The sequence below is a fragment of the Eumetopias jubatus genome, unplaced genomic scaffold, assembly GCF_037043125.1.
Source record: "Eumetopias jubatus isolate StellerSeaLion01/CBP00866 unplaced genomic scaffold, mEumJub1_p1.0 scaffold_8, whole genome shotgun sequence".
Classification (NCBI taxonomy): Eukaryota; Metazoa; Chordata; class Mammalia; order Carnivora; family Otariidae; genus Eumetopias; species Eumetopias jubatus.
The window spans coordinates 72,276,453-72,302,996 of record NW_028274814.1 but is presented as its reverse complement, the minus strand read 5'-3'; the positions used below and the strand labels follow the sequence as shown (position 1 = coordinate 72,302,996).

Below are 26,544 nucleotides of genomic sequence, written 5' to 3'. Positions count from 1 at the left end.
CTCTCTCAAATAAATAAATAAAATAGTTTAAAAAAATTCACTGTGTGACATTTATAGCAGCATTATCTAATGGTAGCCAAATTATGGAAACAGCCCAAGTGCCCATTGACTGACTAATGGATAAGGAAGATGTGGTGTGTACATGCACACACACACACACACACACACACACACACACAGGAATATTACTCAGCCATCAAAAAGAATGAAGTATTCCCATATGCAATGACATGGATGGAGCTACAGTGTATTATGCTAAGTGAAATAGTCAGAGAAAGACAAATGCCATATGATTTCACTCATATGTGGAATTTAAGAAACAAAACAAATGAGCAAAGGGAAAAAAAAGAGAAACCAATAAGACTCTTAACTACAGAGAACAAACTGATGGTTACCAGAGGGGAGGTGAGTGGAGGAATAGGTTAAACAGGTAATGGAGATTAAGGAGGGCATTTGTTGTGGTGAGGACTAGGTGTTGTATCGAAGTACTGAATTACTATATTGTACACCTGAAACTAATATTACATTGTAAGTTAATTAGCTGGAATTTGAATAAAAACTAAAAAAAAATGTACTGTGTAACAGAGAGAGGAAGATGGCATCATAGTAGGAGGACCCTAGGCTTATCTCAACCCACAAATTCAACTAGGTAACTATCATCCTAAATACTCCAAAAATCAACATGAAGACTAGCAGAACAAACTCCACAATTAAAGGTAGAGAAGAGGCCATCCTGAAGAAAGTAGGAAGGGCAGAGACATGGCTTGGGAGAGAAAAAAATGAATGGTGACTGCTGTGATAGTGGAGAAGGGTGGGAGACAGACTAACACCCAAGGGAGTGCTGGGAGAAAATGAATCCTGCAGAGCAACTGGCTTGGAAAGTGAGAGGGGATGAATTCCACTGAGTTCTTACAACTAGTGGGGCCTAAAACCTGGAATTCTAAAGGTCAGTGGGCTTAGCTCAGGGAAAGTCCAGAGGCATTGGGGCTGCTCTTGGAAGAAAAGGCAGGGCAAACAGCCCTCATACATACACAGTAAAAACAGTGATCTGAAGAGTACCTGGGGCACACAGTGAGGAAGTTATTCCCTCATCTTGGGAGTGTGTCCCAGAGAGGCAGTGTTCACAGAGAGAACCCTCCAGGAACAAAGGAACATGCAGCCACCATTTCCTTCTCCAGCCCCTCAACATAAGCACAGAGCTAGCCACCTGTGGGAACCAGTGCAGTGCCAACACTCCCTATTTAACTTGCTTACACCAAGGCCCAATCCACCCCACCCCCCAACACACACACACTCTGGTGGAACTACCCTTCCTAGTCACCTTTGCCTCAGTTCCAGCATGGCAGGCACTCTTGCCATTAGGCTGGCCCAAACATTTGCCCACATCCTGTCTCCCGACCCACGAGTTTTCCAGAGCTCATTTCTGGCTGCAGTGGTGACAGGTCTCATTTCACAAGCACACCACAGCACACCAGGTTAAAACACACCACATTCAGGCCAGGAACTAAACATTGCCCACAAGCGGCAAAGAGAGCCTCTGCAGAGGACTGGCCTGAAGAATAAAGAGGCCAGGAAAAAACAGAGGAGCACACACAGCACACACTGGAGAGGCTCCTGGAAGCGCCAGGCCCCGGGGAAGAGGGGACACAACACAGCAGGGCACTGTAAGACCTCTTCTTCAAAAGGCCATTACTGTCAAGAACAGAAGACACAACTGACTTTCCTAACACACAGCAACAGTCACAGAGACGTAGACAAAATGAGAAGACAGAGAAATCTGTCCCAAATAAAAAACAGGACAACGTCATGGCCAGATATCTAAGCAAAACAAGTAAGTAACATGCCCGATGGACTATTTAAAGCAATGATCTTAAGGATACTCACTGGACTTGAGAAAAGAGTGGAAAACATCAGTAAGACCCTTAACACAGAGATTAAAAAAAAGAGATGAAGAGTGCAATAAGTGAGATATGACTGATGCAGTGAATAGCAGGCTGGAAGAAGCAGAGGAATGAATTAATGATGTAGAAGACAAAGTAATGGAAAGTAAGCAAGAAGAACAAAAGAGAGAAAAAAGAACTATGCAAAGCAAGAACAGCCTTAGGGAAATCAGTGACTCCATCAAACATAAAAACATTCACATTATAGGAGTCCCAAAAGAAGGAGAGAGAGAAAAGAGGGCAAAAAAATTATTTGAAGAGGTAATAGCTGGAAACTTCCCTAATGTGTAGAAGGAAACAGGTATTTAGATCCAGGAGGCACAAACCCCAACAAAATCAACAAAAGCAGATCCACACCAAGACATGTTATAATAAAAATGACAAAATGTACCAATAAAGAAAAAATTTAAAAGCAGCAGGACTAAAGAAGATAGTTACATACAAGGGAAACCCCATAAGGCTATGGGGGGTTTTTTCAGCAGAAACTTTCCAAGCTAGGAGGGAGTGGCATGATATATATATAAAGTGCTGAATGGGACAAATCCAGAGCCAAGAATACTCTATCCAGCAAGACTATCACTCAGAAGAGGAGAGATAAAGAATTTCCTGGACAAACGAAAACTAAAGGAGTTCATGACCACTAAGCCAGCCCTGAATAAAATATTAAAGGGGACTTTCTGAGTGGGAAGGAAGACCAAAAGTGACAGTATGAAGGAAGGAAACACAAACGTAGTAAAAATGAGTATTTTGTAGAGTATCAATCAAGGAGCTCACAAAATAAAAGGATGTAAAATATGATAACACATACCTAAAACATGAGGAGGAGTAAAAAATGGGTTCAAACTTAAACAACTGTTGGCTTAATATAGACTGCTATATGCAGAAGATGTCATATTCAAACCTAATGATACCAACAAAAAGTACTAATAAATATGCAAAGAATAAAGAGAAAAAAATTCACATATATCACTAAAGAAAACCAGCAAAACCATGAGAAAGAAAAGATCAGAGAAAATCTTCAGAAACAACCACAAAACAGGTAGTAAAATGGCAATAAATACATATCTATCGATAATTACTTTACATGTAAATGCAATGTAAATCAACAGACACAGGGTGACAGAATGGATAAGAAAACAAGATTCATCTATAGGCTGCTTACAAGAGACTCACTTTAGACCTGAATACACTTGTAGATTGAAAGTAAGGGAATGGAGAAACATTTATCATGCAAATGGATGTCAAAAGAAAGCCAGATTATATCAATATAATCAATACTTATATCAGCCCAAATAGACTTTAAAACAAAGATTATAACAAGAGACTAAAAATGATACTATACAATTATAAAGGGGACAATCCAACAAGAAGATATAACAATTGTAAATATTTATGCACATGGGAGTACCCAAATACATAAAACAGTTAATAACAAACATAAAGGAACTAATCGGTAATAACACCATAATAGCAGGGGACTTTACCACCCGACCTACATTGACAGACAGATAATCTAAAGAGAAAATCAACAAGGAAACATGGCTTTGAATGACACACTGGATGAGATGGATTTAACAGATATATTCAGAACACTCCATCCTAAAAGAGCAGAATACACATTCTTTTCAAGTGCAGCTGGAACATTCTCCAGAACAGATCAATACCAGCCTACAAAAGAAGCCTCAACAAACTCAAAAGGATAGAGTCATACCATGCATCTATTTTTGACTACAATGCTATAATACTAGAAGTCAACCACAAGAAAAAAATCTGGAAAAAACACAAATACATGGAATAAATAACATGCTACTAAACAATGAATGGGTCAAGCAGGAAATAAAATAAATAAAAAAGTACACAGAGACAAATGAAAATGAAAACACAATAGTTCAAAAGCTTTGGGATGCAGCAAAAGCAGTTACAGGCCTACCTCATGAAACAGATCTCAAACAACTTAATCTTACACCTAAAGAAGCTAGAAAGGGGCACCTGGGTGGCTCAGTCATTAAGCGTCTGCCTTCGGCTCAGGTCATGATCCCAGGGTCCTGGGATCGAGCCCCGTATCGGGCTCCCTGCTCTGCAGGAAGCCTGCTTCTCCCTCTCCCACTCCCCCTGCTTGTGTTCCCTCTCTTGCTGTATCTCTCTCTGTCAAATACATAAAATTTAAAAAATAAATAAGTAAGGAAGCTAGAAAAAGAACAACAAAGAAAACCTAAAACCAGCAGAAGGAAATAATAAAGATTCTAGCAGAAATAAATGATATGAAAACCAAAGAAGCAACAGAACAATGAAACCAGCTGTTTAAAAAAAAAAAAGAATCAATGAAATTGATAAACCTCTAGCCAGACTTATCAAGAAAAGAAAGGACCCAAATAAATAAAATCACAAATGAGAGAAAAGAAATGTTGTTAACACGGAAATACAATTATAAGAGAATATTATGAAAAGGTATATGCCAAATTATACAACCTAGAAGAAATGGATAAATTCCTAGAAATGTACAACCTACCAAAACTGAAACAGTAAGAAATAGAAAATTTGAACAGACCAATTACCAACAAAGAAATGAACTCTGTAAATAAAAACTCCCAACAGAAGTCCAGGACCAAATGACTACACAGGTGAATTCTACCAAATATTTAAAGAAAAGTTAATACCTACTCTTCCCAAACTAGTCCCAAAAAAATACAAAAGGCAGGAAAATTTCCAAATTCATTCTACGAGACCAGCATTACCCTGATACCAAAACCAGATAAAGATACCACAAAAAAAAACTACAGGCCAACATCTCTCATGAACATAGATGCAAAAAATCCTCAACAAAATACTAGCAAATCAAATCCAACAATAGATTAAAAAAAATAATTCACCATGATCAAGTAGGATTTATTCCTGGGTTGCAGAAGTGGTTCAATATTTGCAAATGAAACAACATGATACATCACATTAATAGGGCAAAGGATAAGAACGATATGATCATATTAATATGCACATATAAAGCATTTGACAAAGTACAACATCCATTCATGAAAAAAACCCTCCACAAGGTAGGCTTACAGGGAACATACCTCAACATACTAAAGGCCATATATGAAAAACTCATAGCTAACATCATCCTTAATGGGGAAAAACTGAGAGCTTTTCCTCTAAGTTCAGGAACAAGCCAAGGATGTCCACTCTCACCACTTTTATTCAACATAGCACTGGAAGTTCTAGCCACAGCAATCAGACAACAAAAAGAAATTAAAAGGCATCCAAATTGGTAAGGGAGAAATAAAACTTCAACTCTTTGCAAATGACATGATATTACATAAAGAAAACCTGAAAGACTTCACCAAAAAAACTGCTAGAACTGCTAAATGAATTCAGTAAAGTCACAGGATACAAAATCAATGTACAAAAATCTGTTGTATTCCCATACACCAATAACGAAGCAACAGAAAGAGAAATTAAGAAAACAATCCCATTTACAACTGCATAAAAACAATAAGAGACCTAGGAACAAACCTAACCAAAGAGGCGAAAGACCTATACTCTGAAAACTATGAAACACTGAAGAAACTGAAGATAACACAAATGGAAACACATTCCATGCTCATGGGTTGAAATAACAAATATTGTTAAAATGTCCATATTACCCAAAGCAATTTACAGATTTAATGCAATCCCTATCAAAACACCAACAGCATTTTTCACAGAATTAGAACAAACAATCCTAAAATTTGTATGGAACCACCAAAAGCCCCAAATAACCAAAGCAACCTTGAAAAAGAAAAGCAAAGCTGGAGGCATCTCAATTCCAAACTTCAAGTTATATTACAAAGCTGTAGTAATCAAAACAGTATGGTACTGGTACAAAACAGACATACAGATCAATGGAACACACTAGAAAACTCAGGAAATGAACCCACAATTCTATGATCAATTAATCTTCAACAAAGCAGGAAAGAATATCCAATGGGAAAAAGACGCTTCAACAAATGGTGGTGGGGAAACTGGACAGTCACATGCAAAAGAATGAAACTGTATCTCTTTCTTATACACAAAAGTAATTTCAAAATGGATTAAAGACTGGGGCGCCTGGGTAGCTCAGTCCTTAAGTGTCTGCCTTCAGCTCAGGTCATGACCCGAGGGTCCTGGGATCAAGCCCCACATTGGGCTCCCTGCTCAGTGGGAAGCCTGCTTCTCCCTCTCCCAAGAAGCTCAACAAAACCTAAGTAAGATGAACTCAAAGAGGCTCACACCAAAATACATTATAATCAAATTTTTAAATGACAAAGTAAAAGAGAATCTTGAAAGCAGTGAAAAGCAATCATCATATACAATGGAAATTCACTAATATTAGCAGATTTCTCATCAGAAACTCTGGAGGCAAGATTACAGTAGGCCCATAATCAAAGTATGGTTAACCCTGAACAACACAGTGATGGGGGGGACAACCACCCACACAATCAAAGTCCACGTATAACTTTTGACTCTCCAAAATCTGAATAGTCTTCTATTAATCAGATGTCTTAATGATAACACAATTACCACATATTCTGTATACTATATGCATTATACGCTGTATTCTTACAATATCTAACCTTTTCATTTTTTTTTTTTGGTATTTCTATGCTACACAGTTTGTGAGTCTTTTTTTTTTTTCTATTTAAAGATTATTTATTTATTTATTTGACAGAGAGAGCACAAGTAGGCAGAGTGGCAGGCAGAGGGAGAAGGAGAAGCAGGCTCCTCGCTGAGCAGAGAGCTCAATGCGGGGCTCGATCCCAGGACCCTGGGATCATGACCTGACCCAAAGGCAGACGCTTAACTGACTGAGCCACCCAGGCGCCCCTGTGAGTCTTTTTAAATTGTTGCAAATCTCCAAAAAATTTTCAAACACACTTATTGAAAAATAATGACATATAAGTGGACCTATGCAGTTCAAATGCCAACTGTAATAAAAGAAAAACTGTCAACTGAGAATCCTATATCCACGAAAACTGTCCTTCAAAAATGAGGGAGAAATTAAGACATTCTCAGATTAACAAAAGCTGAGGGAGTTTATGACTACTAAATCTGCCCTGCAATAAATGCTCAAAGGGGTCCTGCAAGGTGAAATGAAAGGATACTACATAGTAACTTGAATCCTTATGGAAAAATAAAGACTTCAATAAAAATAGATACATGGGTCATTACAAAAACTAGTATTATTGTATCAATGCTTCGCAACTGCACTTTTTTTGTTTTGTTTTCCACACTGGATTTAAGAGACTGACTGATACGTTTAAAGAACACTATTAGTGTAAAAGCTAGTACTCCTGTGGGATGCCTGGGTGGCTCACTCATTAAGCTTCCAACTCTTGATCTCAGCTCAGGTATTGATCTGAGTCATGAGTTCAAGCTCTGCACTGCGCTCCACGTTAGGCATGGAGCCTACTTAAAAGAAAAGAAAAGAGAAAGAAAAAGAAAAACCTGGTACTACTATAACTCCAAATCTTGTTTTCTAGATAACTGAAGAGACAACTGCATTTAAAAGAATTATTAGTTTGGGGCGCCTGGGTGGCTCAGCCATTAAGCGTCTGCCTTCAGCTCAGGTCATGATCCCAGGGTCCTGGGATCAAGCCCTGTATTGGGCTGGGCTCCCTGCTCAGCGGGAAGCTCGCTTCTCCCTCTCCCACTCCCCGTGCTTGTATTCCCTCTCTCACTGTCTCTCTCTGTCAAATAAATAAATAAAATCTTAAAAAAAATTATTAGTTTATGTTTTGGGGCACATAATGTATAAAGATGTAATTTTGTGACATCAAAAACTAAAAGGGGTGGAAATGGAACTGTAGAGGAGCAGAGGTTTTGTACGTTATTGAACTTAAACTGATATAAATACAAATTAGTGTTATAACCTTAGGATATAAATGTAATCCTCATGGTAACCACAAAGATAATAGGTATAGAATATGTACAAAAGGACATTAAGAAGGAATTTAAACATTTCACTACCAAAAATAAATGAATTAAACAAAAGAATACAAGAATGCAGGAAATCAAAAATGATACAGGGAATATAAAAAACAAATAGCCCAATGAGAGAAGTCCCTTCTTCTCAGTAATTACTTAAATGTAATGGATTAAACCCTCCCATCAAAGGACGATATTGGCAGAACAGATAAAAACACATGATCCAACAATATACTGTCTACAAGAGACTTACTTCAGACTCAAGGACACAAACATGTTGAAAGTAAAAGGATGGAAAAAGATATTCCATGCAAATAGTAACTAAAAAAGAGTAGGTGTGACTATACTAGTATCAGACAAAACAGGTTTTAAATCTAAAAAGGTTACAATAGACAAGGTATTATATATTAATAAAAGGTTCAATACAGCAAGAAGATATAATAATTATAAATATCTATCAACCTAATGACACAGCATCAAAATATATGAAGTAAAAACTGCCAGAACTGAAGGGAGAAATAATAATTATACAGTAACAGTTGGAGACTTCAATACCCTTGTCACAATGATGGATAGAAAAATCAGATAATAGTTAAGGAAACAGAGGACTTAAACAAGACAATCCACAAAGTAGATCTAACAGACATACAAAGATCACTCTATGCAACAACAACAGAATACATTCTCAAGTGCATGAGACAGTTTTCCAATAGACTAAGTGTTAGGCCATACATTGTCAATAAATTTAAAAAGTAAAACTAGAAAATTCATAAACCTGTGGAAATTAAACAACACACTTTTAAACAAGCAATGGGCGAAAGAAGAAATCACATGGAAAGTGTAAAGTACTTAGAGACAAATGAAAATGAAAACAATGTATAAAAACTTAGGAGAAGCAGCAAAGCAGTGCTAAGAGGGAAATTAATGGCTATAAACACTTATATTAAAAAACAAGAACAAACTCAAATCAATAACCTAACTTCACAACTTAAGAAACTAGAAAAATCAGAACTAAACCCAAAGCTAGCAGAAGGAAAGAAAGAAAGATTAGAACAGAGATAAATGGAAAAACAGAAAACAAAAGAAAAAAAAAATCAAAGAAATCAAAAGTTGGTTCTTCAAAAAGATCAACAAGATTGACAAACCTTTAGCTAGATGGACTAAGAAAAAAAGAGAAGACTCAAGTTACTAAAATCAGAAATGAAAGTGGGAACATTACTAGCAATTCTATAGAAATAAAAAGGATTATTAAGAGAGTACTATGAACAACTGCATGCTGACAAACAGGGTAACCTAGATAAAATGGACAATTCCTAGAAACACAAAACCTACCAAGACTAAGACAAGAAGAAAGAGAAAATCTGGGAGCCTGGGTGGCTCAGTTGGTTAATCGACTTCCTTCGGCTCAGGTCACGATCCTGGAGTCCCAGGATCAAGTCCTGCATCGGGCTCCCTGCTCGGCAGGGAGTCTGCTTCTCCCTCTGATCCTCCCCCCTCTCATGCTCTCTCTCCTCTCTCAAATAAATAAATAAAATCTTAAAAAAAAAAAAAGGAAAGAAAGAGAAAATCTAAATAGACCTGTAACTTGTAAGGAAATTGAATCAGTAATAAAAAATCTCCCAACAAAGAAAAGCCATGAACCTGATGGTTTCACTGGTAAGCTCTACTAAACACTTAAAGAACTAATACCAAGCCTTTTAAAACTCTTCCAAAAAAACTGAAGAGGAAGGAACACTTCCTAATTCATTCTACGGGGACACTATTACCCCGAAACCAAAGCCAGACAAAGACACTACAACAACAACAAAAGCTACACAGTCTGATACCCCTTAGGAACACTGATGCAAAAAATCTCAACAAAACACTAGCAAAAAGAATTCAGCAGCATATTAAAAGGATTACACATCATGACCAAGTGGGATTTATTCCTGAAATGCAAGGAATAATTCAACATAGGAAAACTGATCAATGTAATACTCCACATCAACAGAATGAAGGGGAAAAAATCTACATGATCATCTGAATTCATACAGAAAAAGCATTTGACAAATTTAACACCCTTTCATGATGAAACTCAACAAACTAGGAATAGAAGTAAACTATCTCAACATAATAAAAGCCATACATGAAAAACCTACAGCTAATATCACACTCAATACTGAAAAACTGATTTTTCTTTAAGATCAGGAACAAGGCAAGGATGCCTGCTTTCACCACTTCCATGCAAAACAGTCCTGGGAGTTTTAGTCAGAGCAATTAGGGAAGGGGAGGGGAGGTATACAAATTGGAAGGGAAGAAAATTATCTTTTTGCAGATATGACCTTATATCAGAAAACCCTAAGATTACACACACACACACACACACACAATATAAATGAATTCAGCAAAGTAGCAAGATACAAACTCAACATACAAAAATTAATCGCACTTCTGTAAATGAACAAAGAATAATTTAAAAAGGAAATTACCAAAGAATTCCATTTATAACAGCATCAAAAAGAATAAAACTTAGGAATTAACCAAGGAGATGAAAAACTTGTATAATGAAAACTACAAAAACCCTGCTGAAATAAAACATAAATGGAAACACATCCCATGTTCACACATTGAAAAGACAATATTGTTAAAATATCAATACTACCCAAAGCAATCTACATTTTCAAGGCAATCCCTACCAACATTCCAATGTCATTTTTTACAGAAATTAAAAAGAGACAAAAACAAAAACCTCTACTAAAACTCATAAGGAATCTGAAGGGACCCTTGATATCCAAAATAAACCTTGAAAAAGAAGAGCAAAAGTGGAAGACCCACACTTTCCGATTTCAAAACTTACTACCAAGCCACATTAATCAAATCAGTGTAATACTGGCATAAAGACAAACATAAACCAGTGAATAGAAAAGAGCACCCAGAAATAAGTCTTCACATATATGTTAAGTGATTTTTAACAAGGATGCCAAGACCATACAATGGGAAAACTACAGCCTTTTCAACAGATGATACTGGAAAATTGGATATCAACATGCAAAAGAATGAAGTTGGACCCTTGCCTAACACCATATATAAAAATTAACTCACAAGGGATCAAGGACCTAAATGTAGGACCTAAAATAATAAAACTCTTAGAAGAAAACACAGGACAAAAGCTTCATGACTTGAGATTTGCTGATGATTTCTTCTACATGACACCAAAGGCACAGGTAACAAAAGAAAAAACAAAAATTGGGCTTATTGAAAAATTTAAAATTTTGCTTATCAAATAGCACTATCAACATAGTAAAAAGGTAACCCACCGAATGGGAGAAATATCTGCAAATCACATATCTGATAAGGGGTTAATATACAGAATATACAGAAAAACTTCTAAAACTCAACAAGGAAACAATTAAAAAATAAGGAATGGACTTAAACATTTCTTCTAAGAAGATACACGAATGGCCATTAAGCACAAGAAAAAACAACATCGCTAGTCATTAGGGAAATGCAAATCAAAATTACAATGAAATACCACCCCATACCCATTAGGGTGGCTACTAGCAAAAACCCAGGAAATGACAAGTGATGGTGAGGATGTGGAGAAATTGAAACTCTTGTGCACTGCTGGTGGGAATATAAAATGGTATAGTCACTGTGGAAGACAGTATGGAAGTTCCTCAAAAAATTAAAAATAGAATTACCATATGGTCCAGGAATTCCACTTCTGAATATATACTCAAAAGAACTGAAAGCAGGGTCTTGAAGATATTTGGATATCCATGTTCATAGCAGCATTATTCACAATAGCTAAACGCAGAAGCAATCCAAGTGTCTACTGACAGATGAATGGATAAGCAAAATGGAACACACAATGGAATGTTATTCAGCTTTAGTACGGAAGGAATTCTGTAATATGCTACAACATGGATGACCCTTGAGGACATTATACTAAATGAAGGAGCCAATCACAAAAGATAAATACTGTACAATTCTGCCTACATGAGATACTTAGAAAGGTGAAAATCTTAATGACAGAAAACATAATGGTGGTTACCAGGGGCTGGGAAGATCTACTGATAAATTGCTTTGGGGAGTTATCATTTAATGGGTATAGTTTCAGTTTTACAAAGTGAAGAGAGTTATGAGGATGAATGGTGGGGGATGGCTGTATAATAATGCTAACGTATTTAATACCACTGAACTATACACTTAAAAATGGTTAAGATGGTAAATTTTATGTTAAAGATATTTAAGATAGAAACCTCAGTATCGGGACACCTGGGTGGCTCAGTTGGTTAAGCGACTGCCTTCAGCTCAGGTCATGATCCTGGAGTCCCGGGATCGAGTCCCACATCGGGCTCCCTGCTCGGCGGGGAGTCTGCTTCTCCCTCTGACCCTCTTCCCTCTCATGCTCTCTATCTCTCATTCTCTCTCTCAAATAAATAAATAAAATCTTAAAAAAAAAAAAAAAAGAAACCCCAGTATCAATATCAGGTTTCTAACACCAGGCAAACAACAATTAGTTTTGAATGACCTTAAGGAAGTTGGATAACTTACACTACCAGTTCTGACTAACTCCCAAGATCAAAATCTGCCACTAGATTCCATTTGAGTTAGGTTAATGCAAAAAAAAAAAAAAAAAAAAAAAGTTTAAAGCACACTGGAAATAGGAATTTCAGGTTTCATCAGGTTTCATCATAATTCCAGGGCGACACACAAAAATATAAATTGAGGAGGTCAGAAAGCACATCAGAGCAGATAATGTGTTTTTGGAAAACAAATAGCAAGAAGAGAAAAATAACTTGAGCTGATACTAAAAGGGCTTATTAACAATTAAATTAGGTTAAGCTAATTAGATATATATCATTCAAGGTACTGTAGAGAGAAAACAAGACAAGTGCTTGAGATGCATTCAGTGTACATACAACTATACAAGTAAAAACAAAAAGGCAATAATAAGTTCATCAGTGACAAAGCAGCATAAAATTTTAAAATAGGAAGGGGAAGAAAGCAGAATCAAGAAAGATCTTGAGTCTTGTCTCAAACACTACTGATTCCACTGAATGAATATGAATTAGAAAGAAGGCCACAAAAGATGGGTATTCTACATTGGAGAAGAGTAAGCAGAGATAACAAAGTAGAAAATGACTTAACAACATAAATCATATATTTACACTTAAGAAAAATGTCAAAATTTTCTTCTATAGGAAGAAGCAACCTGTTCTACTGGGACAGGTACTGCCTCCAAGTAATCTGCTTTTCACTCTGATAGCCAAAAGCTACATGGCTATTTGTTTGACGATGGTAAACTACGTCTCTACAAAATTTGACTGCAAGCTCCCAGACAGCTAGGACGGTGTCTCTAATGCAGTATTTGACACAAGATGATGCAGAATGAGTATTCAGTGAATTTAAATAAATTATGAGAAAGCCAGTATGGTACTATTTTCTGAAAATATGTAACTTAAAATACTACTCCTGAAATATACACTGTGAGGAATTTCATAGTCGAGTCTGCTAAATTATGCAAATTTTATTATTTATCTTCCTTCAGAGACCACTGATGAGCACATTAACATATTAAAATCTCTGAAAAGTGTTGCAATATCAAAATAACCTAACTCTTTTAAATCTAGCATTTCCCAAACATACTGGCTAATAGAATTTTTTTTCCCCTCAGATCGTTAAGACTCTCTAGAATTAGTATTCCATCAAATACTTTGAGAAATTCTCTATTAGAGCCCAAATATAAAACTGAACAGTAAACTGAATTACAACATTCTTGGATATCTAAGTATGTCACTGAATGTATCTTCAATTTCACTGAACTTTCTGTAAATGACATGGTCTCCCAATTGAATTGCTTAAAATTATATTCACGGCAGCAAGAGAAGATAAACAGGAAAACTAAATAATCTCTCTCTAGTCATAAAAATGAATCTATACAATGTTTCTGAAGTACAGGGACCATTACTTAAGTAACTAACATAAAGGGGTACATACATGGCTGGTTCAGTTGGTAGGGCATGCAGCTCTTAATCTCAGGGTTGCTAAATTCGAGCCCCATGTTGGGTGTAGAGATTACTTTAAAAAAATCTTAAAAAAAAAACTAAAATAAAATAAAAATACTGCCACAAGTACATTTAAACACATACACAGAGTATTATGCCAGTCTCTTTCCTAGCATCAAAGTCCTTTTCTCCTTCCATCTTATTCTGTCAAATCAGATATGAGTTTACAGAATCAAAGTCAAAATTCTATTTCTCAAAAAGCATAGATCACTGAAATGAGTACCTATTTAACAATTGCCTGAGAACAAATGCTACCATCTGAGCAAAACGTTAATAAGCTGCGGTGGGATTAGGTTTTTAAATAAAAGAACAAAAATATCATAAAAATTTCCCAAATGCTTCATTTCCAGTGTAAGAAAGTATCAATCTAACTTGAAAAACATTTTAGACAGTGCTATGAAATTCATGTTGTTGCTCAACATTAATGATGTATACCATGTAACAAACATATCAAAGAGATTGCAATCCTACCCTCACTCACCTTGCCTCTGGTTCAACAAAAGATCGTGCCTGACCTATCACCCCACTTATAGGTTGTTAGTGCTATTTATTAATTCAAAACCTAGCAAATCCTGTGCATTTTTAAGAGAAAAAAATAAGGAGGTTAAAAAGAAAGTCTTTCTTGACCCAATGTCACTGACTATTAAGACTCAAGATCCACTCAAGCAGTAAGTAAAATATTTAAAATCTGAGGAAGGTAGATAGTGAGGACTGTTTTGTTTTTTTTTTTAATTAAGAGATATAAAAAGTGATGGGGGAAAGATGAATATATCTTAATAAAGCCTTGCTAACTGAAGAGTATTAAGCAAACAAGAAAGTGGTATTTTTGGAAGTTTTTAAGTACTCTGAGAAAAATGATCAATTCTCCAAAAAGCAATTTTGAAGTATATAAACCTATTATTAATATAAAAACTACTATTCTAATTATTAAGAAAATAAACAAAATGGCCCTATAAATTACTTTATTGTTCATGCTTTTAAATAGTGATGGAAAGATGCCAAAAAGGGACAGCTAGATGATGTTGATATATTCATTCAAGAATATGTATAAATACCTACTATTATAGGTACAATAACAAGGAAATCTTGACCTATTTAAGAACAATTGATATCTAAATGACAGATCAGCATTTTAAAAAAGAGGGGCTTTGTTTGTATATGTACTGATAGGGTTTATAGTGGTTTGTGCTTTCTATGAGCAGTGTACATTAGTTATTTTGGAAACAATTTTTGTAGGTACATAAAGATTTATGTAGGTATATATGTTTTAGATCAAATTCTAATGCTTGATCCATTTTATCAAAGGGCCTTCTATAAAAGGTATCTTAAAATATATTGAAAAGCCAGAAATTTTCAAATCTACATAATCTCTCATGGTACAGAGATTTTTATATTCTCTGCCTATCGTACCAAAATAATTCCTTTAGCACTAATTCCTGAGTCTAAAAGCTTAATTTTGCCAATGAAACATCTATATTTCCCCGTTAGAGATGTTATAGGTTATACAGAAAAGTTTGAGTTCATTTTCAAATGTTTTAATGCAAAAATTCATAAACAGTATTTTATGGACCCAAAAATGCTCTCATCTTTTGGTACTCAAGACTCATCAAAGATCACAGGTAACTCAAACAATGTGTCATTTCATTTCTTGGGATATTTATGAGATAATTTCCATAGAATATAACATGTTATATAAATTTAGCCCAAGATCCAAGGTCTAAGTAGATTCTTATTCAGAATTCACTGGTTTATGACCAGTGGCTTACCATGATTTCTAGAGATACTTTTAACAGCAAAGCCCATAAAAGGATAAATAATGCATTTTCCATATCCTCCCTATTTATTCTATTCTCTCACTTCTACACTGCTGGAGAAATTCAGGTATAGTTCAATTATTGAACTCAGAATCATTCATATTCATACTATTACTCTGTGTGGTAAATGTTAATAATCCATGAAGCTATTTTCCCCATATATATTTTAAAGTACTAGAACAAATCAAACACTTCCCACCCATCATTTAAGATCCAGACAAAACTCTTCATGTGAAACATCAAGGGGAAATTATGCCTTACCTCATACTCAATTTCAGGTAAGTTACTCTCATCTGCCTTCTCTAGTTTCTCAGCAGCCCACTTGCTTGCAGCCTCAGCAAGTTCCTTTTCAGTTAGCCTACTGGGTTTGTCTAACACCTAACAAAAACAAAAGAACAGTTCTATTACAATTCTCAAAAGCATTTAAACTTCCAATACATGAAGAAGTACATCCCAGGGGTGTTTGGGTGGTTCAGTTGGTTAAGCGTCTGCCTTTGGCTCAGGTCATGATCCCAGGGTCCTGGGGTGGAACCCCACACAGGGCTTCCTGATACTCAGGGAGCCTGCTTCTCCCTGTCCCTCTGCTTGCCACTCCCCCCGCTTGTGCTCTCTATCAAATAAATAAATAAAATCTTTAATAATAAAAAAAGTATATCCCACTTATATTAAAATCATGTAAGCCTCCAAATGTATATAGATAACAAGTACATTCTTTATTTGCTTTTTCAAAAATATTCAACACAGAATTTAAGTAGCAATTCCTTTTGGCCATACAGATTAGATCTGACTCCTAATTTCATTTATATAAAACTTCAAAAATTCATCTTAAGGAACAAAAGACACTGACAATTAACTAATACACTAACAGTATTTAAAATAAACAGGACATCATACTGATTTCAATGTTGTATCTTGAATTATATTCAATGAAATAAGTAATGCCAAAATATCATCAAGGTAAATTTCTAACTAATGCAATAGAAAAGTCATATGCTATTTTCATAACTGGTAATAATTTATATAAATCCTACTCTTTACACAATATTTTATACAGTTAAATTTCATTTTGATACTTCTACTGTTTCCTTTCTTCAACCATATCCAATACTAAACAATGTATGGAATTTCAAGTTACAGACAGACCTGGGCTTGAATGCCAGGTTCATCACTTGGCAGGTAGATGATTTTATACGCATAATTAATGACACTGTAAAGCCTTGGTTGCCTAATTTACAAAACAGGTGTTAATAATATTGTTTTTATAAAGTAGTTTTGAGAATCAAGAGAAGTAATAGACCTGAAAGTATCTAGTACAGTGCTTGGGACTTCAGTTTTTCTTTCTTTTCCATATTCACTGATATAAATCAGTTATAGTAAAATATTTGAAGAAGATCAATCAGTTCATGAGGTCAATATAAAAATGAAGAAAATAAAATTTTTTTCTGGATCACATGATTCCCACAATACTGTTTACAGACCTACGTTACAGAATAAGGTGTAAAAGTTCTAAGTCACGGGGCACCTGGGATACTGTTTACAGACCTACGTTACAGAATAAGGTGTAAAAGTTCTAAGTCACGGGGCACCTGGGTGGCTGTTTACAGACCTACGTTACAGAATAAGGTGTAAAAGTTCTAAGTCACGGGGCACCTGGGTGGCTCAGTCAGTTAAGAGTCTGACTCTTAATTTCGGTTAAGGTCATGATCTCAGGGTTGGGAGATGGCGTCCCCATGGAGCATGGGCATGGAGCCTGCTTAAGACTCTCTCTCCCTTCCCCTCTCTTAAAAAAAACAAAAAACAAAAAACAAAACTAAGCCAAAAATTAGAAAACTTGGTTCCCTGGGACCATATAGTAGCTCTGATTCCATTCTATTTTATTAGCATACATTTTCATCAACTAGGTCTTTCACCTCTAATTTTGTCTCCACATCTTCTCTAAAGTCACATCATTAATCCAAACATACTTCCTCTGGATGACAGTGGCATTAAAAATCTCCACATTAGGGGCGCTTGGGTGGCACAGTCGGTTGAGTATCTGACTCTTGGTTTCAGCTGGGGTCGTGATCTCAGGGTCGTGAGATCAAGCCCCCTGTCAGGCTCCATGGTCAGCACAGAGTCAGCTTGAGAGTCTCTCTTCCTCTCCCTCTGCCCCTCTGGCTCACTCTCTCTCCTTCTCAAATAAAAATAAACAAATCTTTTAAAGTCTCCACATTAGAGTATACTACCATTTATAAAGTGCTTCTATATGCACACCAACAAAAAAGTATTTTAATTAAATAGAATTCCATGAAGGTGGTTAGGGCAGACTTTATTACCCCAACTTATAAACCAAAAAACTGAAATGTCCAAAGCTAGTGATTTGCCCAGTCACTAGTAAATGTTAAGCTGGAACTTATGACAAAGGCCCCTGACCTCCTCCCACAGCTTAGTCAATTCACCAAACTACTGGCTGGACATCCATCATAGTTACTGAAAGACGGTAACAGTGTATGTATATAGAGTGTTTCCAGAGCCACTGAAGCCTAAATATGTCACTCCAAAGCCCTAGCCACACATAATGTTAAAAAGGTAGAAGTAATACCTCTATTATTACTTAGTAATAAGATTAAAAAGTTAAAAAAAAAAAAAAACAAACAACCAGGGATGCCTAGATGGCTCAGCCTATGAAGCATCTGCTTCGGCTCAAGTCATGATCACTGGGTCTTGGGATCAAGCCTCATGTTGGGCTCCCTGCTCAGCTGGGAGCCTGCTTCTCCCTCCCCCTCTGCCCCTCCACCCTGCTCATGTGTGTTCTCTCTCTCTCTCTCTCTCTCAAATAAATAAAATCTTTGGGAAAAAAAAAGTTAAAAAAGACAAATTAAGTTAGAATAAACAACCATATACATATGAATACACCAAAGAAAAAAATTTCTGCCCATTTTTTGGTATCTGTTTTGAAGAGAAAGTTATAGAGTAAAAATAAAACATTCTTAAGTTCTCTCCAGTAAAGATGGAAGTAAAATCTTCTACAGCTGAATCCGTCCATCCATCTTTCATTAAATCTATACACCTGAGAAACTCTCATTTGAAATTAACTTCTAACAGTAAGAAAAAAAACCTGAAAAATTATTCCTACATGAGGGCAGCCAGAATGTCTTAAAAGAAAAAGCCTTCCACCAAATCAGGAAATCTAGGTAAAAGTGTCCCACAGCTACCATGTAGCCGTGGGCAAGGAACAGAGGAGGCTGTACTTTCCCAATACTTAAAATGATCATAGATCTAAAACTCTGAAAGTCTGATTCCATTTTAAGACAAAAATACAAACATCTACTTTAACTGTCAAAAATGGTTAAAGTCCACTATGGTTGCTTCCCACTAAATACATTTTAACATGTACCACAAAGTCCTATGTTGTAACCTACATTTATAGTTCAGAAGAGATGAGTATTTCATATATCCTAATTTAAACATTCATAGTGAGTTGGACGGGCAACAATTTCTTTTCTTTCATTTCTACCTAACAATAAAAACAAGCCAGTCTTTCAGGTGGATAAAGCACCCTTGACATGGTAAGGCAGAACCAAAGTTCTAATCAAGCTTTCCTATTCAAAACCAGCATTCTAGAACCCTCAGTCTTCTGTGAAAGCTCTAAAGACACAAGTTGTCACAAAGACATCTTTCTCTTTTTTTTTTTTCCCTTTGAGGCAGTCAAGCAGCTGCTCCCTGAATACCAGCACGGACAGCCAGGTAACATCTACTCTTGCTGAAAAGCCAAGTATGCCAAAGACAAAAAAACAGAAAAAGTGAAGAAGGAAGAGAATACAAGTAACAACAGTTATGGAAAGACAGTGTAAGGTTGGGGAAGAGAGCCTCTAACTGCTGAGAGTAGATGGAAATAGCAAATTGAGGGTTAGAATCATGGATCATCATCTGTTCAACATGTTTTGGGGTGCTGGAAGGTAGGAATAAGAATGATATAGTGAGGAGTAGCTATGTTCTTCAGAAAATTATTTAACTTCTGGGACTTTTCTATAAAATGGAGATATATATATCTACTTTTTAAAATTACAAAATAATTATAACCATAGCATTAAGCTAACACCTATATCACACATAATTACCATTTCTTTTTTGTGGTAAGAACATTTAAGATCTCTTAGCAAATTTTAAGTATACAGTATTTTTTTTTTTAAAGATTTTATTTATTTGACAGAGAGAGAGAGACAGGGAGAGAGGGAACACAAGCAGGGAGAGTGGAAGAGGGAGAAGTAGGCTCCCCGCTGAGCAGGGAGCCTGATGCAGGGCTTGATCCCAGGACTCTGGGATCATGACCTGAGCCAAAGGCAGATGCTTAACGACTGAGCCACCCAGGCGCCCCAAGTATACAGTATTATTAACTATAATCACTATGCTGTACATTAGATCCCCAGAACTTATCATCATATAGATGGAAGTTTGTATTCTCTGACCAACATCTTCCCTTTTCCCTCAACCATTAGCCCCTACTGACCACTAATCTGTTTCTATGAATTCAGCTTTTTAAGATTTTATTTATTTATTTGAGAATGAGAGAGAGCAAGAGCAGGGGGAGAAGGAGAAGGGGAAGCAGGCTCCTCTCTGAGCAAGGAGCCTGACACAGGGCTCGATCCTGGGACTCCAAGATCATGACCTGAGTAGAAGGCAGATGCTTAACAGACAGAGCCACCCAGGTGCCCCTTTAGATTCCACATCTAAGTGAAATCATAGAGTACTTAGTCTTTCTCTGGCTTATTAGCATAATGCCCTCGAGGTCCACCCATTTTGTCACAAATGCTAGGATGTCCTTTCTCATAGTTAAATATTCCATTGTGTATATATACCATATCTTCTTTATTCATTTATCTGTTGAAGGACACTTAGGTTGTTTTCAGGTCTTGGTTACTGTGAATGATGATGCAATGAACAGCATCTGAGATCCTCTTTTCTTTACCTTTGGATATATACCCAGATGTGGGATTTCTGGATCACATGACAGTCCTATTTTTATTTTGTTGAGGAACCCCCACACTGTTTTCCATAGTGGCTGCACTAAATTTACATTCCTACCAACAGTGCACAAGGGTTCCCTTTCCTCCACACCCTCACTAACAACACTTGTTATCCCATCTTTTTGATGACAGCCATTCTAACAGGTGTTGAGATAACTCACTGTAGTTTTGATTTCTATTTCCCAGATAATTAGTGATGTTGAGTACCTTTTTGTACGCCTGAAGGCCATTTGTACGTCTTCTTTGAAAAAAAATGTCTATTCAGCTCCATTGCTCAATTTTTAATTGGACTGTTTGATTTTTTTGCTATTGTGTAAGTTCTTCCTATACTTCAGATATTAACCCCTTATCAGATTTATGATTTGCAAATATTTTCTACCATTCCTTAGGTTACTTTTTTCATTTTGTTGATGGTTTTCTTTTGCTGTGCAGAAGCTTTTTACTTTGAAGTGATCCCACTTGTTTATTTTTGCTTTTGGTGTTGAATCCAAAAAACTCACTGCCAAGACTGATGTCAGAGAACTGACCACCTATGTTTTCTTCTAGGTCTTCTAAGGTTTTAGGTCTTACTTTCAAATCTTTAATCCACTTTAAGTTGATTTTCATATATGGTGTAAAATAGGGGTCCAGTTTCATTATGTTGTATGTCGCTACCCAGTTTCCCCAACACTACTTATTGGAAAGACTGTCCTTTCCCCCACTGTATATTCTTGGCTCCTGCATCATAAATTAATTGACCATATATGCACGGGTTTACTTCTGAGGTCTCTACTCTGTTCCATTGACCTATGTCTCTGTTTTTATGCCAATACCATACTGTTTTGATAACTACAGCTTGTTTGAAATCAGGAAGTGTGATGCCTCCAGCTTTGTTCTTCTTAAGATTGCTTTGGCCATTTGGGATCTTCTGTGGTTCCATACAAATTTTAGGATTATTTGTTCTAGTTCTGTGAAAAATACCAGTTTTTTTTTTTTTATAAAAATTGCACTGAATCTGTAGATTGCTTTGGATAGTATGGACATTTTAACAATATTAACTGTAGCAATCCATGAACATGGGTTGTCTTTCCATTTATTTGTGTCTTCTTCAACTTCTTTCATCAGTGTTTAATAATTTTCAGTGTAAAGGTGTTTCACCTCCTTGGTTAAATTTATTCTTAAATATTTTCTTTTTGATGCTGTTGTAAATGGAACTGTTCTCCTAACTCACTTTTTGATAGTTTATAATTGCTGTATAGAAACATGACTTCTGCATATTGATTTTGTATCCCACAACTTTACTGAATTTATCTATTAGTTCTAACAGCTTTTCAGTGATCACTTTAGGGTTTTCAATATATAATATAATGCCACCACTAAAAAAAAGTCTTACTTCTCCCTTTCAATTTGGATGCTTTTTATTTCTTTTCCTTGCCTAATTGTTCTGGTGAGGACTTCTCGTTCTATGTTGGTTAGAAGGGACAAGAGTAGACTAGTTGTCTTGTTCCTGATCTTAGAGGTAAAGTTTTCAGCTTTTCACCACTAAGTATGATGTTAGCTCTGGGCTTGTCATATCAGATCTTTATTATGTTGAGGTATATTCCCTCTACATCCAGTTTGTTCAGAGTTTTTAACACAAATGGATTTGGAATTTTGTCAAATGGGCTTTTTTTGCATCTATTGAGATGATCATATATTTTTAAACTTTTTTTTTTTTTTTTAGATTTTATTTATTTATTTGACAGAGAGAGATACAGCAAGAGAGGGAACACAGCAGGGGGAGTGGGAGAGGGAGAAGCAGGCTTCCTGCTGAGCAGAGAGCCCAATGTGGGGCTCGATCCCAGGACCCTGGGATCATGACCTGAGCTGAAGGCAGACGTTTAAGGACTGAGCCACCCAAGTGCCCCTATTTTTAACCTTCATTCTGTTAATGCAATATATCACATTGATTGATTTGTGAATACTTGCATTGCTGGAATGAATCCCATGTGATCATGGTACATGATAACCTTTGAATGTGCTGTGTAATTTCGTTTAGTAGTATTTTATTGAAGACTTCCACATCTATGTTCATCAGAGATACTGGCCTATAATTTTCATTCCTTGTAGTGACCTTGTCTGGATTTAGTATCAAGGTAATGCTGACCTCAAAATGTACTTGAAGTATTCCCTCCTCTTCGGTTTTTTGGAAGAGTTATTGAAGAATTAGTACTCCTTAAATATTTGGAGGAATTTACCAGTGAAATAATTTGAGAAAATTATTTAACTTCTGAACATTTTCTATAAAATGGAGATATGTCCCTATACCATAGCATTTCTGTATGAAAAAGAGAGAAAAATACTCAATATAGTAACTAGAATCAAGTAGTTATACAATAAATGTTAGGTCTCTGACTATACACACCCCTCCCAAAATAAAAGCACAGTCTATCAAATATTCCTCATGTGAATATTCATTCCCACCTTGTTATGGTCAAAATGAGCAATGACTGCAGTTAAGTACTAATTTTAGCATAACCTGTAGAAAAAATAATATGAGAAAACTGCTCATTTTTCTGGTAGATACTTTCAAGTTGTGGTTACTTAAGATTCAAGTTTTGGGTTTTTTTGTTATTTTATTTTCCTATATATCTACAGAGGACCCTTGAACAACACAGGTTTGAACTGTGTGGGTCCACATATGTGTGGATTTCTTAAAGTTCAGTAATATAAACGTATTTCTCTTATGACTTTTTTTTTTTAATTTTATTTACCTGAGGTGTGCCTAGGTGGCTCAGTCATTAAGCACCTGCCTTTGGCTCAGGTCACGGTCCCACGGTCCTGGGATTGAGCTCCACACTGGGCTCCCTGCTCAGCGGGAAGCCTGCTTCTCCCTCTCCCTCTCCCTCTCCCCCTGTTTGTGTTCCCTCTCTCGTGGTGTCTCTCTCTGTCAAATAAATAAATAAAATCTTTTAAAAAAATTTATTTATTTATTTGAGAGAGAAAGAGAGAGAGAGAGCACAAACGGGAAGTGGCAAAGGGAAAGGGAGAAGTGGGCTCCCCACCGAGCAGGGAGCCGGAAGTGGGGTTCAATCCCAGGACCCTGGGATCATGACCTGAGCCGAAGGCAGATGCTTAACCGACTGAGCCACCCAGGTGCCCTCTCTTATGATTTTTGTAACATTCTCTTTTTTCTAGCTTACTTTACTGTAAAAATATAGTATATAATATATATAGCATATAAAATATGTGTTAATTAAGTATATTATCAGTCAGGTTTCCAGCTGAGAGTAGGCTATAAGAAGTTAAGTTAGGAGGAATCAAAATTTATATATGAATTTTTGACTGCATGGGAGGTCAGTACTCCCAACCCAACTGTACTCTTTTTTCTTTTTCTTCTATTTTTACTTATTATTTATTTAAATTCAATTAACATATAATGTACTATTAGTTTCAGATGTAGAGTTCAGTGATTCATTTATATAATACCCAGTATTCATTACATCACGTGCCCTCCTTAATGTCCATCACCATTACCCCATTCCCCCACCAGCCCCTCCAACCCAGAAACCCTCTGTTTGTTTCCTATGATTAAGAGTCTCTTATGGTTTGTCCCCATCTCTGATTTCATATTGTTTTTTTTCCTCTCTTCCCCTATGAACTTCTGCCTTGTTTCTTAAATTCCACATATCAGTGAGATATGATAATTGTCATTCTCTGATTGACTTATTTCGCTTAGCATAATATCCTCTAGTTCCATCCACAACATTGCAAATGGCAAAATTTCAATTTTTTGATCGCTGAGTATTTCATTGTGTGTGTGTGTATACATATGTATATCTGTGTGTGTGTGTGTGTATATATACATATACATATACATATACATATATATATATATATATATATATGAATGACATCTTTATCCATTCATCTGTCGATAGACATCTGAGCTCTTTCTATAGTTTGGCTATTGTGGACATTGCTGCTACAAACATTGGGGTGTAGGTGCCCCTTTGGATCAATACATTTTATCTTCTGGGTAAATTCCTAGTAGTGCAATTGCTGGATCACAGGGTAGCTCTATTATCAACTTTTTGAGGAACCTCCATACTGTTTTCCAGAGTGGTTGCACCAGCTTGCATTCCCACCAACAGTGTAGGAGGGTTCCCCTTTCTCCACATCCTCACCAACATCTGTTGTTTCCTGACTTGTTAATTTTACGCATCCTGACTGGTGTGAGGTGGTATCTCATTGGGGTTTTGATTTGTATTTCCCTGATGCCATGTGATGTTGAGTAATTTTTCATGTGTCTGTTGGCCATTTGGATGTCTTCTTTGGAGAAATGTCTGTTCATGTCTTCTGCCCATCTCTTGATTGGATTATTTGTTCTTTGGGTGTTGAGTTTGATAACTTCTTTATAGATTTTGGATACTAGCCCTTTATCTGATAAGACACTGGCAAATATCTTCTTGCATTCTGTCGGTTGTCTTTCGGTTTTCTCAACTGTTTCCTTTGCTGTGCAAAGCTTTTTATCTTGATGAAGTCCCAATAGTTCATTTTTGCCTTTCTTCCCTTGCCTTTGGAGACGTATCTAGCAAGAAATTGCTGGAGCCAAGGTCACAGAGATTGCTGCCTGTGTTCTCTAGGATTTGGATGGATTCTTGTCTCACATTTAGGTCTTTTGTCCATTTTGAGTCTATCTTTGTGTATGGTATAAGAAAATGGTCCAGTTTCATTCTTCATGCACGTGGCTGTCCAATTTTCCCAACACCATTTGTTGAAGAGACTGTCTTTTTTCCATTGGATATTCTTCCCTGCTTTGTCAAAGATTAGTTGACCACAGAGTTGAAGGTCCATTTCTGGGCTTTCAATTCTATTCCACTGATCTATGTGTCTGTTTTTGTGCCAGTACCATGCTGTCTTGGTGATTATGGCTTTGTAACAGAGCTTAACGTCTGGAATTGTGATGCCACTAGCTTTGGTTTTCTGTTTCAACATTCCTTTGGATATTCGGGGTCTTTTCTGGTTCCATACAAATTTTATTTGTATGGATTATTTGCCCCATTTCTGTGAAAAAAGTTGATGGTATTTTGATAGGGATTGCATTCAATGTATAAAATGCTCTAGCATAGACATTTAAAAAGTATTTGTTCTTCTAATCCATGAGCATGGAAGGTTTTTCCATTTCTTTGTGTCTTCCTCAATTTCTGTGATGAGTGTTCTATTGTTTTCTGAGTACAGATCCTTTACATCTTTGGTTAGGCTTATTCCTAGGTATCTTACGGTTTTTGGCACAATTGTAAATGGCATCGATTCCTTAATTTCTTTCTTCTGTCTCATTGTTAGTGTATAGAAATACAACTGATTTCTGTACATTGATTTTACATCCTGCCATTTTGCTGATTTCCTGTATGAGTTCTTGCAATTTTTTGGTGGAGTCTTTTCGGTTTTCCACATTGAGTGTCATGTCATCGGCAAAGAATGAGAATCTGACTTCTTCTTTGCCAATTCGGATGCCTTTTATTTGGTGAGAACTTTTGCATCCATGTTCATCAAGGATATTGGTCTGTAATTCTCCTTTCTGGTGGGGTCTTCTGTCTGGTTTTGGGATCAAGGTAATGTCAGCCTCACAGAAGGAGTTTGGAAGTTTCCTTTCCACTTCTATTTTTTGAAACAGCTCCAGAAGAATAGGTACTAATTCTTTTTTAAATGTTTGATAGAATTCCCCCAGGGAAGCCAACTGGCTGGCCCTGGACTCTTGTTTGTTGGGAGATTTCTGATTACTGATTCAATTTCCTTACTGGTTGTGGGTCTCTTCAGGTTTTGTTTTCTATTTCTT

General features: G+C 36.3%; 1 protein-coding gene across 6 annotated transcripts in view; it reads right to left on the bottom strand.

The window, feature by feature from the left end:
- Nucleotides 1–26,544, bottom strand: part of PPHLN1 (periphilin 1) — a 142,017-nt gene that overhangs the window by 42,418 nt on the left and 73,055 nt on the right. For all 6 annotated transcript variants that reach the window (XM_028123152.1, XM_028123153.2, XM_088026009.1 and 3 more), the window contains one exon: nt 16,003–16,119. In XM_028123152.1, the coding sequence (XP_027978953.1) occupies nt 16,003–16,119 (117 nt within the window). The remainder of the gene's footprint in view (nt 1–16,002; nt 16,120–26,544) is intronic.